General features: G+C 43.7%; 2 protein-coding genes across 3 annotated transcripts; both read right to left on the reverse strand.

Moving 5' to 3' along the window:
• Window positions 1-2,959: 2,959 nt before the first annotated feature.
• On the reverse strand, window positions 2,960-12,706 carry SAAL1 (serum amyloid A like 1). Of its 2 annotated transcripts, XM_085224257.1 has the most exons (12): window positions 12,534-12,706; window positions 12,224-12,337; window positions 10,655-10,738; window positions 9,785-9,864; window positions 9,334-9,393; window positions 8,957-9,072; window positions 7,695-7,878; window positions 7,525-7,607; window positions 7,203-7,391; window positions 5,987-6,183; window positions 5,135-5,227; window positions 2,960-4,585 (listed from the first exon to the last, which is right to left on the reverse strand). In XM_085224257.1, exons 1-12 carry the CDS (start codon window positions 12,645-12,647, stop codon window positions 4,493-4,495), a joined length of 1,407 nt encoding a protein of 468 aa, XP_085080383.1. In that variant the 5' UTR covers window positions 12,648-12,706; the 3' UTR covers window positions 2,960-4,492. The 2 variants fall into 2 exon arrangements, with proteins under 2 accessions (XP_085080383.1, XP_010709379.2); XM_010711077.4 differs by lacking the exons at window positions 12,224-12,337; window positions 12,534-12,706 and adding an exon at window positions 10,865-10,974.
• A 110-nt stretch (window positions 12,707-12,816) lies between these two features.
• Window positions 12,817-14,687, reverse strand: LOC104911020 (serum amyloid A protein-like). Its single transcript, XM_010711074.3, has 4 exons — window positions 14,546-14,687; window positions 14,105-14,234; window positions 13,238-13,376; window positions 12,817-13,025 (listed from the first exon to the last, which is right to left on the reverse strand). The coding sequence occupies exons 2-4, from the start codon at window positions 14,205-14,207 to the stop codon at window positions 12,884-12,886; spliced, it is 384 nt and encodes a 127-aa protein (XP_010709376.1). The 5' UTR covers window positions 14,208-14,234; window positions 14,546-14,687; the 3' UTR covers window positions 12,817-12,883.
• Between the last annotated feature and the right edge of the window lie 441 nt (window positions 14,688-15,128).

The raw sequence follows: 15,128 nt of genomic DNA on the forward strand, positions 1-15,128 counted from the left end.
AACATGAGCACCATCCCTGCAGGGCTCTGCTTTAGGAACTCACCTTAGGCATGTGCAAGGCCGGTGCCATGCGGGGGAAAAAACAGCAGAAACCACCTCCCCTCCATCGTGGAGGGCTCTGCACCTCTGTGCTGCAGCCAGTCAGCAAAACTGGGGGAAAACAAGCAACATTAGCTTGCCCACCTGCTGTGTGATCTTCACCTTTTAATCTGTCTCACTGCCAAGTAGAAAAAACTGCAAAAGAGATTCAACTTCAAAAATACAAAATGTAATCAACATGAGACCTTTTCAAAGGTCTATCTAATCACACATTAGATATTCCACCTGGACAAATCTGGAATCCTAACAATACCACTAATAATACTTTTCTCTTTCAACATCACAATTAGTTAGTATTTCTCCCCTCTGCCATAATTCTTACAGTTTTTTTTCCTGTTTTACATCCTCCCTCCTTCCTCATCACTTTTTCTAGTGTTACTGCTTCACTTCACCACATCCTAGCACAGTCACTTTTTCAAGCAATCTTGTTTGCATTGGTGTCTGTACAGAATTCAGTTCTCAGAGTTTGCTGCTGTCCAGAATTGTGGCAAGCAGCTAATTTCTGAGATCTGAACTGGAATAAAGAAAGCAGAAAGAAGCCCAGCAGCTTTTTTTTTCTGCAATTGTTCATTTTCTTCACAAGCATTCAGAAGCACATCTTTTCTCTTATCCATCTCAGATGTTAGCTCCCTGTTAACAAATAAAAAAAAAAAAAAAAGAAAAAAAGATAAGAGATGAATCACTGAACTGGGGAGGCAAGAAGGAATAGGAACAGTACTTCCCATTGCAAGACCTTCACTGATAGCTGTTGGGAATAACCTGGCTTATTTTACCAACCTTGCAATGTCAGGTTCAGTTAGTACATGCCTTGTCAGCTCCAAGTGATGGGCACACTAACTGCATGGCTGATGCACAGCACTGTGACTGGGGAGTGAATACACAGCTGCTCAATGCCTTTTTTTTTTTTTTCTTTTTTTTTTTCTGCCTGCACATGAAGGATTTTGGAGAAATTGTGTAACATTACAGCAGGCTGCTCCTCGTCCCAAGAGTGGTAGGTTTGTCCTTTATCAATGAGTTTAGCTAAGCACATGAATTTCATCATCATCTAGAACAAAAAATTAAGTAAACAGGAGACATTAAAAAGGAAAAATTGACACTATTTAATTTTCTTTGGAAAACAAAGGATGTGCTATGGAATTGCCATGACTAAGAGACAAAACAACAAAAATAAATAGAGTGAAAGTATCATGGAGATGCTGCTGCCTTCATAATTCTACCTCCATAAAGAGCAAGGAACTAGTGGGAAAGAGTATGAATATTCAAGACATAAAAATAAAACAAGACACAAAAAAAAAAAGATACAAGAACACAGCCAAGGTACCATACTTTTTCACATCAATATCAAACTACAAATGTGGTTGACTTACAAATATTTGGAACAGTTTGTGTGTGTTTGGCTTAGTTATAAGAATACATGAACTAAACATGTAATGAAAGAAAATTAAGAAAGCAGACTGACGTGGATATGGAGAAGCATGAAACTTTTCAGCATATTATGTTTCATGTTTTAGTTTATCAGAAATGAAAGGTCTGAGACAAAAATATTGTCTCAGCAGCAACAATCTCTTCACACCATCAAGGGAGCAGATTAAGCATTTCTTATCAGTTTTCTTCCCCACACCCCAGATTTCTTTGGATTTATGTTGCTTTGCCCCACCAGGAACACGTTGCTGCGTGGGATAAAGATGCCAGATGGACATAAAACAGGAGTCAAAAATAACACCATACTCCTATCTCTGAGTGAAATTATTACACCAATATTGCAAGCCCAATTTAAAATAAGCCCTTGTGGGCCAATTCCTACCTCAATTTTCTAGGTGTTCTCATGCCACAATTCACGTGCAGCTCAGCCTAAGCAGGACCAAGTTCCTGTTACTTTAGTTTCAATGCTTCATACATCCACTTACTGTCTGGAGCTCTGCAGAAGGCACTGAGGATGAATCAGAATTTTGGTTTGCAAGAAAGCTGCTCTCCTGATTTTACAGATAAAGCCATTCTGAAGCAGCAAGCTCAGCGATTCCTGACTTGACAGTGTCAAAGGACGGGTAGGACAGAGGGAAGAAAATGAACAGACATGTTATGTTCATGAAACACAAGCACAGAGAGATCCCTGCTGGCAAGACGGTGTAATACATGGGCACCGTTGCAGATATATCACACACCTGACGCCACAAAGTTTCTTCCACATCTGTCTGAATGACAAAAACATTGCACATTTCCCTCACAAACAATTTGGCATCAACTTCTTTCTGTTAAAGACAGCTCTGACTCACCCACACAGAACAGTTTGCACAAGAACAGCTGTTTGGTGGGGCAAACAACTGAAGTTTCCTTCCATTAAGTTTAGAAAGAATAAAAATGCCAACGTATTTGAATTTGCATTCTGCAGAAGCAAGGCTGATGAACCTACTTCTACAGTTCCTTCCACCACCTAAGAGCAGAGGATAGGACCCAGCTGGTTTGCCATTCATGGAAGCCACCCATTTGTTCTATTACCTGACAGGTCATTAGGTATCATCCAACTTAGGCAATCCCATCAGGAAAATGCTGCAAACAAGTTGGTGGTGGGCTATTGTGAAGATACATAAAGATACGTACAACGTATTTGGGGATGAACTAATTCAGACAAGCCAGCAAGTGGGTGAGAGGCATTGACTTCCAGGCCATGAGAATGGCCAAAGACAGCAAGAGATGGTTAAAGTGAGCATCCTATAAAGAACAACATATTTTACAGGACAATGATGGTATGAGGAGGTTCCACTTTGTCCTTGCAAAGGACACATTCAAGAGAGTAACGGACATTTCCAGCAGCCCAGGAAAGGAATTCAATTGACATCTGGAATGAAGAAGAGCATACGGATTTCTTTTTTTAAAAAAGAAACTTTATTACAAATCTGAAGGTTTAAGAAAATATCCAAAAACTGTCAAAGTAGTATGAAAAATGTTGTCATCCTATTCACAGTTACCAGTTTTCTCCAATAAACACAGCATACAAAAATTCATAGAAACCACTGCACTTCTTTTTGGTAACATAAATCAGACTCTTTAACTCCAAACCCCACACCAACAATTCAGAAGTTGCTTGCAGCCTAAAGAAAAGATTAAAATGTGCTTTTTTTTTTTTTTTAAACTTGTAGTTTGGATGACAAGTCTATGTACATATACAGATACTGTATTTGCCACATGTACGTGAAACTTGGGGCAAACAAAACATGGCCCAGCACAATACTTAAAAGCCTATAAAAACCTGAAGTGTTGGGTAACGTGTACAATGGTACTGTTATTCTCTATGCTCTGGTATCTACTTCTCTTTACATCCCAAATCTGATGAAGGCTGACTGTCTTCCTCTCCAATTTACAGAAACACCTGAAGCTGATGCGCTGCTCACGCAACACAGAATGTTAGCTGCTCTGCATGCAGGAATGTGAAAAGGTAACGCAGTTAAAAAAGAAAGTAATTAAAAGCATGATCCTTAGAAGGCTCTGTACGCTGAATTCACTGACTGCAAGTGATCTAACACCTTAACTCCTCTGAAAAGCCAGGCTCGCAAGGCATTTCTGAAGTCCTTCACAGAGGACTCATAAAACACACAAACAAGGAAAGAACTGTGATAGGTGTTGTCTTCCTAAAATGAAGTACAGATCGCTTTCAGAAAGCAAAAAGTTGGCAAGTGTGGCAAGGATTAAACCAAACCTACATCATTAACTCCAGGTAACTGGCTGCTGTGGCTGGAAGCTGCAGCACACACCTTTGGAAAGCACATTCTCAATCCTTTGAAATGCATGGGGCCTGCATGTCATGACTCAGTGCTGCAGTGCAAAAGAGGCTTCAGTATAAGACACAAAGACTTTGAAGGTTCAGGATGAAACATTTGTTACAATACCTGTTCAAGATACTATTGTAAGAAGAAAAAACAACTCTGCACTGTGTAATTTAACTGTTTTCATCAGGTGCATGAAAATGCTTGGCCAAAGGACATCTGAGATTTCCCATTAGTTCATTTTTCTGCTGCCAGCAGCAACTTGGAAAATGCCAGCATCACGTTAGGAACAACTCAGTGCGTTTAATTAATTTTGCTGATTCAACGTAAGTTGAAAAGCACAGGACCAAGAGTTATTCAAACAACACTATTTTGCACAGGAGCAACAAGAAGTGAACAGTCTTTCATCACCAGAGCAAACAGGATGGAAGATGCAGAACCAAATAACTTCCTTCACCATGCAGACCAGATAATACCTTACTCAATCAGGGCTATATTTCTTCAAAGCCACCTGCTGGTAAGGAAGTTGCCCCATTCTTCCACATGTACTGAAAAACTGATTTCTGAAACACTGTAACAAACAGTCAAAAAAAACTTTGTTCCAAAAAAGGAAAAGTATTTCATGTACACTTTTAAGTGGGGACCTTCAGGCTTGGGAAACGTTTTTCTAGATTTTCAGCAAGTGTTCCATCAGCCTCACGCAGCACTTCGAGGAAACTCTCCACCTGGAAATACAATTGCAAGCACAAATGTACACAGAACAACAAGAAGAAGCCCACTTGCATGGACCACAACTCTCGTATTAGGTTTAAGAGTCTTTCTACTCCTGGATCTTCCTACCAACAGCAGCCAGCAGTAGCTACTGTAAAGAATAATGAAAAAATGTTCCATTGTAAATGCCTTCCCTCCTCAGCTCCACAGCTTCAGTTGGTCTAAGATTTGAAACATTACTGCCTTCTCTGTGCAGTTATTTTATTGTTTAAAAGTAGATAAAGAAAAGTTTCCTACACAAAAAAAAACCATTATGATTATTCCGTAAGAATATCCAGGGCAGATTCCCAGCTGGCAGACCTTTGCAGTCCTTCTTCCATTCCAGCACAGTTTGACCCTTGTATCAGCTGAAGAAAGCCATAAGATAGAGGATGAGACTGCCTGAAGTGGTGCATTACCTGTGCCTGAGCAATTCTGCCCAACTCTATTCTACACCTGATTCTCAAAGGCCTTCCAAGAGCAGTATTTTTTAAGCTATTTTATATGCTTTCCCACATACTCACTGATGTGAAATACAGGGGCAAGAGGTTCTGGAATGCACAGGAACACGTCTGTTCATTTAGATGTCCCTGGTTTAGTCCTTCTAATGTATTTTCCTAGAAAATTAAATGAGAAATGTAACTAGTATATCGTGAGCAGCTGTCAATGAAAAACTCACAGCTGTGTACACAGTGGCTTAAGGATGTACTTCATTCACAGAACAAGTGAAACAACCACAAGTAAGTAGAACTTAAAGAGTTCTGAGAGTACCAAACATTAATACAATAAAGTATGAAAACTCACACCTTACACAACTCCCTTCTTCTGAATGAAGGCTCCTATAATAAAGAAGTCTTGGCCCTAAAGGCACACCCCTCAGAAAATATGTGTCCCTGCTACCTGACACACATTACAGACTTTCTGATCAGCTCTCTAATGAACTTCCAGAATGCAATTTCACATGCTCAGAAAAATGTCCCATTAACAACAGAATCACAGAATCATAGAAAGGCCTGGGTTAAAAAGACCACAATGACCATCCAGTTCCAACCCCCTGCTACGTGCAGGGTTGCCAACCACCAGACCAGGCTGCCCAGAGCCACATCCAGCCTGGCCTTGAATGCATCCACAACCTCCTTGGGCAACCTGTTCCAGTGCATCACCACCCTGTGTGAAAAACTTCCTCCTAATATCTAACCTAAACCTAAACCTCCCCCTCTCAGTTTAAAACCATTCCCCCTTGTCCTATCACTATCCACCCTCGTAAACAGCTGCTCCCCCTCCTGTTTATATGCTCCCTTCAAGTACTGGAAGGCCACAATGAGGTCTCCCAGGAGCCTTCTCTATCTATCCAGCAGAACTTAAATGATTCTTACCTTTGTCAGTTCTTGAAACATGTTGGAAAGTAATTCACAACAAATATCCTTCAAAATTTTCAAATGAAAATCTTCCTCCTTTAGTTCGGCCTTTCCAGTTTCTTCTTGTTCAGATTCCTTTGAGTTATCAACAGATCTCTTCCCACAGCCCTCCATGTATTGTAAGATACGAATCAAGCTCCCAATCAGAGGCATATCTAATATAAAAGAACAAAAAAGGGAAAGTTTAACTAACACTAATTTTTTCCTAAATTTTTCAAGGAATTTCAATTTCGAGGCAGATGGGAAAATTTTACAGAAAGGCAACAGAAATGTATATTCTGACATTGTTATGGCTTTTAATCAAAGATTGTTTCAAAAAAACAAGTGGAACAACTTAAAATCCAAATCATTCTTTACTGCAAGCTAACCTGGATCTATAACATTCTACAGTAATGGTAGGGAATAGAAGAAAGTGTTTCTCCATGGTAACCTAAAGCAAGCCTAATTATTTCTAGAGCCCTGTGAGCAATAATGTACCAAACCCACTTCTGAGTTCCGAAGAGAACAGATTCTCTGTGTAGGTCTGTCTGCAGAAGTGGCAGGGATGGAGAGGACTGGAGCCCTCTGTGCCATTCCCTCATCTCTTTTATCTCTCTGCTGTACCAAACTACAAGCAAACCTAACGGTAGCCAGATCTCACTTAGCACCTTTAAAAGGGAAAAAAAGAAGCTTGTATATTAAATTTGCATCACGATAATCCCATTTGATAAAGAAAACTGGCAAAACCTCTTTCTGCTACAGGTGATGCTGACTCACATTCCCAAAGAAGCCTTTTAATTCTAAAGACTTCTCAATGGATTGAAAAGTAACAAGTGATTAAATGGATTCAAGTACAGAATTTCCCCCTCTTGAGAAAAATGACTACCAAGACCTCGTATTTCAGCAAAGACAAATTCTGCAATTCTCACGCATTTGGCCAGTGGAGAAGGCTGAAAGAATCTACAGATTCTAATACCACAACTGTTCAGAGGTATCCAGGACCTGAATTTTGAGCTACCTGTGATTTTTAGCTTTGCCACTGAGGAGCCTTACTGTATTCAAACATGCATCTGAGTTATGCGTTCTGAACTGACCTCTACTGAACAGTAATAAATTAACCATCTTTCACTCCACCGTGTCAACTGTAACAGCACTAAAACAGTAAAAGGGACAACAACAAAAAAGCATGACTTGCTTTTCCTCATCTTGATGTATTCTTGTTCTGTCTGTGAAGCAAATATGGCAGACAGCACGGACAAAACAGAGGCCAATACCGTCTTCTGCTCCTGCACAATGATTGGCGGATCGTCCGGCTGGCAGAGCTCGTGGCAAATGAGGTCATAAAGTAAAGTCCAGGTCTCTTTTCCTCCATCAGGAGCCTGCACTTGAAAAAGAAACAAAGAGAACCCATCAGATTTAATCTGGGCACGCTAACTGTTTTGCTTCTCACTCATCTGATGAGCTGGAAGTTACTTGCATTCTTAGTCCCAACATATGCAGCAATTCAAGTGTCTTACCAATAGCCTGTATGCCCTCATCCACTGTAGTGAGGAGCTGCAAGATATGCATATAAACATCAAGTCCTTCTGGACTATCTGAGCTACGTAGAACAAAAGAAGAAACAAAGCCAGATTAGATTACCAAGCTAACACACAGGGTTACAAAACCAAACAGAACCCTCACATACCGGACTTGTTTGGCTGCTTCAAGTATACAAGGCACAATTTTAAAATCTGGAAGCTCTTCAGGGGAGTCATCTGTAGATGGTCCCACAGACTGACAGGTGCCACTTTTAATCCAGTTTAACATCACCTCTTCATCCAGATCAAAGAGTTTGTCCACCACTTCACCCACTTTTACCAGCAATTCAACTGCACGAAAAAGAAGAAACCAAAATCAAGAAAATAAAGAGCAGAAATTAGTTCACAAAATGCTAACATACAAAAGTATCCAAATAAATTAAGTGCTGAAATACATCTGTTTCATTCATTATTTCCTAAGGGTTGTTACGCTCGTGTTCTTTTTGTGGCATAAATGAGGTGAAAAGCTTGATAAATAGGGAGCTGCTGGAAAGCCCACTGATACATTATACCCCATCATGTCATTTATAAAGTAGGATTTTTTTTTGGTAAAGGGATTTCAGGTTCCTGAAAAGTCAAAAGCTCTGCTTCTGAAATAAAACACGACAAAATTTGTCCCTAAAAATGCATTTTTTGGCTAAGCTTACACATGCTAACCTCCATTTTATTTGGGTAGATCTGCGATTTCAGTGGGCATGAGCATAACTTCTGAGTCATCAAAAACAAACAAACAAAAAACCAACATGAAGTTGGCATTTTTCAAATTCTAAAAGCTAAATTAGCTGGAGTCCTGTACACGCACAAGAAGGCTGCGGGGTGACCTCACTGCAGCCTTTCAGTACCTAAAGGGAGCCTACAAACAGGAGGGGAATCAACTCTTTGAAAGGGTTGATAACTGCAGGACAAGGGGAAATGGTTTTAAGTTGAGGGAGGGGAGATTTCGGTTGGATGTCAGGGGGAAGTTCTCTACTATGAGAGTGGTGAGGTGCTGGAACAGGCTGCCCAGAGAGGATGTGGATGCCCCGTCCATCCCTGAAGGTGTTCAAGGCCAGGTTGGATGGGGCCCTGGGCAGCCTGGTCTGGTATTAAATGGGGAGGTTGGTGGCCCTGCATGTGGCAGGGGGGTTGCAGATTCATGATCCTTGAGGTCCCTTCCAACCCTGGCCATTCTGTGATTCTGTTTATATGTGTGTATTTATAAATCCTGCAAAGGAGGGACAGGTTTATTTTGGTGTCTTTTGAATTCAGGAGGCTTCCTTCAGAAATGAAGAAATCTCATCCTCCCAAATGAAAATATTTGGCTTTGTAATTGCATACTGCAGTTCTTATTGTCTTCTCTGCAAAACATTCATTCTCAGTGGCAACTTACCATTTGTAGAGCTTGACATGATAAAGCAAACACAGTCATACACTGAAGGGCTGTCTCGGATCCTCTCAACCCAAATGTTGGCCACCTCAGGTTGGGAGAGGCAAGTCAGCAACAACCTAGGCAGAAATTGCCCATGTAACAGATCAGAAGCCAGATCACTGATCTTAGCTGTACAAGTGTGAATCTAACGTAACAAGCAAGAAGTGACAGAAGACAGGAACCGAGCCACAGAAAATCAATTCAGAATAAAGTGGAAATGACAAAAGGATAGGATGGGAAGACATTAAAACAACGAGCCCACTTGCAAATCTTTTTCCCAGGACCTCAGAACAGAGCAGGATTAGACTAAGAATACGTTAATTTCTGAGATGTCCTACCTGCTTGTTTCCAGGAGAGTTGGAGAGTCTGAATCACACAAACGTTGCAGTAACACTTGGCTTTAAGCAGAAAATCCAAGATAAAAATGTTAAGAAAAAAAACTTTTAATATCTTTTAAAAAATATACATTCCAAACTTGTTTTCCTAACTGCAGCAGTGTACTACGATTAAAACCAGCTCTTCCTGACTATGCAGGCATCACTGGTGTTTCAAGATTGCCAGGCTCAGAGATTGAAAATGCAAGAGTTTGACAAGTGGCTATAAAACATTACATCAATAACATCAAGTGGGCATTCATTTTATCGTCACTGAACACTTTCCAACCACTTAGGGTTTGTCAAAGATGTGTGAACAAAGGCAGTGCAAGGAAATTTATTTCCTTTCATAGTATACATTGAGAGAGTCCATAAAAGCAGTACTTATGCATGTATAAAGTACACACACACCTACCCGAGATTCTCATCTTTACTAATGGCCATGCATATGTCTTGGAAACAGGCCATATTTCCCAGTATTCCCACACAGATCTCCTGAAAAGTCAATGCACAGTACAATGAAATACCTACAACATAGTTCACAATTTTATTTCCACAGCCATAAGAAAGGTTCAAAGCTGCTTTCCAGTTTGATTTTCAAATACTTCTGACTTAGCAATCTCTAGATAGGTACAGATTTCCTAAGGGATGTTGTTAGACTAGACTGCACAACAAGTACTGTTCAGATACTTAGCACAGTTCAGGCATTCCATAAACGCAAATATACCTTGAAATAAAAGTTCACTTGCATGGTTCATATACACTGTTTGGAAGTTAGACTGACATTGCTATTATTAAAGCAACGAAGAGTCCTAGGGACAAAAACATATTATCACTTCCTCCTCCACAGATACCTCCTCTAAAAAAAGGGGGGTGGGGGATGGTCTCTTAATACAAGCTTCCAGCAAAGACCATTTTCCAATTGCAAAGATCTCTGTCATCTTGAATTTCTAAATGCTAATTGCTGTGTAATGCAAGCTGCAGGGCAATGAATGACATTACAACACGGGTGGAAAAAGAAAAATGCATTAAGTACTGGCTATTAGCTGTTCTTATAATTAGTTTGGTACCATTAGTAATGACATGTATCAGCTTCATCATCACCAAAATAGTTGCTAACTGAACCATATTGAAGACACTGTGCTAAAAAGCATCCTAAAATTAAATTGTGTTTTCTCCTTGTTCTTCAAAAATGCAGTGGGAGGTGGGAGCATTTAGGAATGCTGGCACAGAGCTGTCTGCTGTTACTATTAGAACAAGCCAGTTTTTGACAGCCCATACTTACAGTCAGACGAGGACATTTGGATTTGGCAAAAACTCCCATGAATATATCGGGGGCATTGAACTCCTGAAGAAACAAAGCAACATCCTGTGGAGAAAATGAACGACAGAGCAAATGAACCTACCAATGTTACAATTTCAGAACACAAATCGAACCTTTTCTCACAGACCAAGGACTGCATCATTGACTCGCTACAAAAAATGAGGTATTTACCTCATCGTGTGAATAAGCCCTGCTGCTGCCAGCTGAGCCAATGCACGACCCAAGGGATGCCTGGAGAGCAGCTCAGGCAGATCACAGCAGCGCGGGGCGCAGAAGCCAGGACTGACAGAAGGCTTTTCCATACTGGTGCTGGGCTCAGAAGCACACAAAGCATTTGTTCCATCTGAAGAGAGCAGTGAGTCTCCTCACAAAATCACAGAATGGCCAGGGTTGGAAGGGACCTCAAGGATCATGAATCTCCAACCTCCTGCCACATGCAGGGCCACCAACCTCCCCATTTAATACCGGACCAGGCTGCCCAGGGCCCCATCCAACCTGGCCTTGAACACATCCAGGGATGGACGGGGCATCCACAACCTCTCTGGGCAGCCTGTTCCAGCACCTCACCACTCTCTCTGTAAAGAACTTCCCCCTGACATCCAACCGAAATCTTCCTTCCCTCAACTTAAAACCATTTCCCCTTGTCCTGCAGTTATCAATCCTTTCAAAGAGTTGATTCCCCTCCTGTTTGTACAGTACCCTGGAAGAACATTTTACAAAATACTAAAACGCTAGGTATTAATCTGAGTGACTCTGAATTATTCAATGCAGAAAACATACAAGAAGTTGCAGTAAATTTTAGACAAATAGTCTCAACCGTGCCAGACCCTGGAAGGAGGGTCTACATAATCTGGTTCTTGGGAAGGGGAATCAGCACAGGTCTCCCCTCCGTTCCTTTCCATATCCTGTTACAGTTCATCCATTCTACAATTGAAATATCTTTGATTTGGCATACATTAAAGCCCCGAAAAGCATTTGTGTCTCCACAGCTTAAGGCAATGAGGCAAAGGATACAGGTCAGATGGGCAGAAATCTCAACACACAAGAAGAGAAATGACACTGCTTCCTGGATTATAAGCACTATTTATTTTCCTGCCCTACTGTATTTTCAGTAAACTTTTTACTGTTATGCTATTCCTGCCTCTGATTTTATATCTTTCATCCTCAAAATATTTTTTTCCTACTTGCATCATTTACAATAATAAACCACCATATTCTCTTTTTATCTCATACCATACTTGTCATTCACAACAATGAAATACGCAGGAACATTCGAAAGTTCACAGCATGCATCATTCTGACACAGCTTCTGAATTCCTACCAGCAAAGGTGTTGTTTCCTCGGTGCCAGGCACCTCACCTGCTCTGCTGGGAGACTCCGAGGCCGCTGCCAGCCGGAGCAGAGGGGCAGAACCACTTGAGACACCTTCACGCGGCACCTCCACTCAACTCTTTCCCACAGACTTCAGATGGATAAAACTAAGGGCAGTGGTAACATGACAGAAGTGTGAGCGCACCGCCCAACTCCTACCTCATCCATGGACATGTCCCACACCTTGCAGATGTCGTTCTCCATCTCCTCATCCAGCTCCGTCTGGATTCCCTCGGGGTTCCCGCTGGGCTCGGATTTCTCGGGGCTGATGAGCTGGAAGGGGGGCGGGGGGTTAAAGGCCACGAGTAGGACGAAGAACCGCCAGAAGCCCAGTGAGCGACGTGTCCCGCCCTCATAGCGGGCTGAAGGCTCCCGGTCAGGGCAGTGGGCCCGGTTACGGCCCTCAGGCGCTGCCCACTCCGGAGCCGCGGGCCTCAGCCCTCACCCCACCCCGCCCCACGCTCCGCACCTCGATGAGGCGCGTGAGGATGCTGAAGAGCCAATGCTTGCTGTACACCGTGCTGCCCACCGCGTCGCCCTCCTCCTCCGCCTCGCTGGAGGGCGGCGATGGGTTGCGATCCATGGCGCCGGGCCCCACCGCCTCACCGGCACCAACGAGACGGCGGCCAGAGCGGCACCTGCGCTCACGGCGTGCCCACAGCGCCCCCTGCCGGCCGGGGCTCCGAGTCCACCTCGCCACCCCCTTCTCCCGGAGAAGACGCTCGAACGCAAATAAAGCAGATGACAGCGAGTCCTGGAAACGCAGTAGTTTCTTTATTGGACTGCACAAGGGAGGGGGAACAGGGGAACGGAGCAAGTTCAATATTTGCTGGGAAGGCCTGCGGGCCGGTAGCGGTTGGGATCGCCGCCGCTTCTGCCCCACTGGTTGGCCTCTTGGTCGAGCCGGGTGTCCTCCGCGCCTCTGCCGCTCACACCGCTCTGCCAGCCCTCCCGGGCATCGCTGCAAGGACAGCACGCCTGAACCACCGGCACCCCGCCGGCACCCCGCTGCGAGCCGCCGTCCTGCCCCGTGCCGGCGCCCTCCCGCCCGTAACGCCATTCCCTCCATTCCCCTTCTGGATGCAGAGCTTCGTATGTACCGAGAAGGATTTCGCTCCGACTGGAACGCCTGGGTCCCTACTAACTCCCTGTTAACGAGATGGCTGCCGTTACCTGATCACTTTGGCTGCCCAAGCACCACCGGGGCCTCTCCGGGCAGCATCGTAATTGCCACGAGCGTGGAAATACTTGTCAGCACCAATGTAGTTTGCCTCACGCATGTCCCGGTATGCTCTCCACATATCCCGTGCACCTGGAGAGAGAAGAGCGAGGTGACATCAATTTTGATGTCCCATTCCAGCAGCAGCTGAGCACTATTTCAGCCAAAAGTCCATGGCTGCTGCTGGACCAGAAAGCCCCACTTGTCCCCAGGGCTCCCCGTGTGTTCTGAAGACTCCACAGAGAAAGCTCTCTAGTCAACCTCTGCTAAAGGAGGGAAGGTTAGCAAAGCAGAAGAAAAGGGGCTCCTTGAGGAGAACTTTGGAGCCATGGAGGCTTTGCTTGTCTCTGATGCTTCAATGGCTGGAAGAGTTCTGTCTCAAAGCAAGCTGGCAGTGACACTTGAGATCCATAGAGTGCATTAGAGAAGGTACCAGCTTCATTCTGAGACTTTAGCAGTAGAGGGCTTGTGCACCCAGTTTGTCCACAAAAAGCACTCCATGAGCACGTGCCTATTCCTGTAATCCCTGTGCCTTGTTTGGCTGCAGGGGTGCCCCCGAGCTTGAGCCCAGGCATGCCATATTCTTTGTGCTGTGCTTGGAGAGATCCAAGGAACACAGAGGCACTTGTCCAAATGGGCCTTTCAGTGGGAGATGCCAACTGAAAGGGCCTATGGAGGCTGATCAAGGTCCTCTCCCAAAAGCAGAGACCAACAGAGTCCCTAATGTGGAGCTGCAGACCTCCTTGACTGGAGGACTGCACGTAGCTTATGCTTAGGGATTGGGTCCTGAGAGAAAGACCAGTGGTGATGGAACGACTTACCTCCAGCTGCATCCCTGACAAACTTGAAACCACTGGAGAATGGGTTGTCAGCACTTGCATATAGAACAATGGAGAGCAACACGAAGCAGATACAGAGCCTCATGGTTCCCTTCCCAAGCCTGACACAGAGCTGTAAGAAAATAAGAGAGATTAGCAGTTCTAGAGCACCTCTTAGAGATTTCTGACCTAACATTCATCACATCCACAGCTGAGCCCAGGCAGCTGCGGGAGCATTCATGCAGCCATCCCAGAGCCTGCCCAAGAGCTCAGCATGGGACTCCTTGACAAAGGCAGACACACAGGAGAAATTTACATTTTAGCAGCAAAATTCCCTGCTGCTCCTTCCATGAGAACAGAGAAGTCCCACATGCTAAAACATCAGTTCTGTTCCCAAATACAAAAAACAGTGCATGCATCACATAAAGTCAGAGTATCACTCACCACTGCAGAAAGGCAAAGCCAGGAGGCCAGGTGGAAGTGAAGCCTGTCTTGTGTGCTTTCAGAAAGGGTATTTATAAGGGAGTTAAAGCCCAGAAAAGAGGAAATTGAAAAGGATACCTAGGGCTGGGAATTTCCCAGTACTAGCCCACTTTCAACACAGAATTGCAATAAGCCTGCCCTTGTCCTGTCTAAAAGTTCATGAATCTGTTACACAATTTTTTTGTAAAGTATACAGTATTTTGTTTTCCACAGGAAATTTGCTTCTCATAGCAAGCAGATTGAGAAACTTCCACAAAGACTGAAGTGTTTGAAATGTTATGGCTGACTTCAGTTTTTTGACTCTTGTGCTAGAATGAGCTCAGAGGAGAAGCTGATCATCTGCCTTCATCTTGAAGTACAAGATTGGGTCTGTGCCTTTGCACAAGCATAAAAGCTTGGTTTGTATGGCCAGGTTTTGGTATTAGGGGGCTGAAGGGATGGCTTCTGTGAGCAGCTGCCCCATGTCAGATCAAAGCCAGCTCCCACTGCTTCAAAAGGAACTTGCTGCTGGGCAAAGCTGAACCATGAGTAACACTGAGCACGC

The sequence above is a fragment of the Meleagris gallopavo genome, chromosome 5 (assembly GCF_905368555.1).
Source record: "Meleagris gallopavo chromosome 5, MGAL_WU_HG_1.1, whole genome shotgun sequence".
In the NCBI taxonomy this organism is placed as follows: Eukaryota; Metazoa; Chordata; class Aves; order Galliformes; family Phasianidae; genus Meleagris; species Meleagris gallopavo.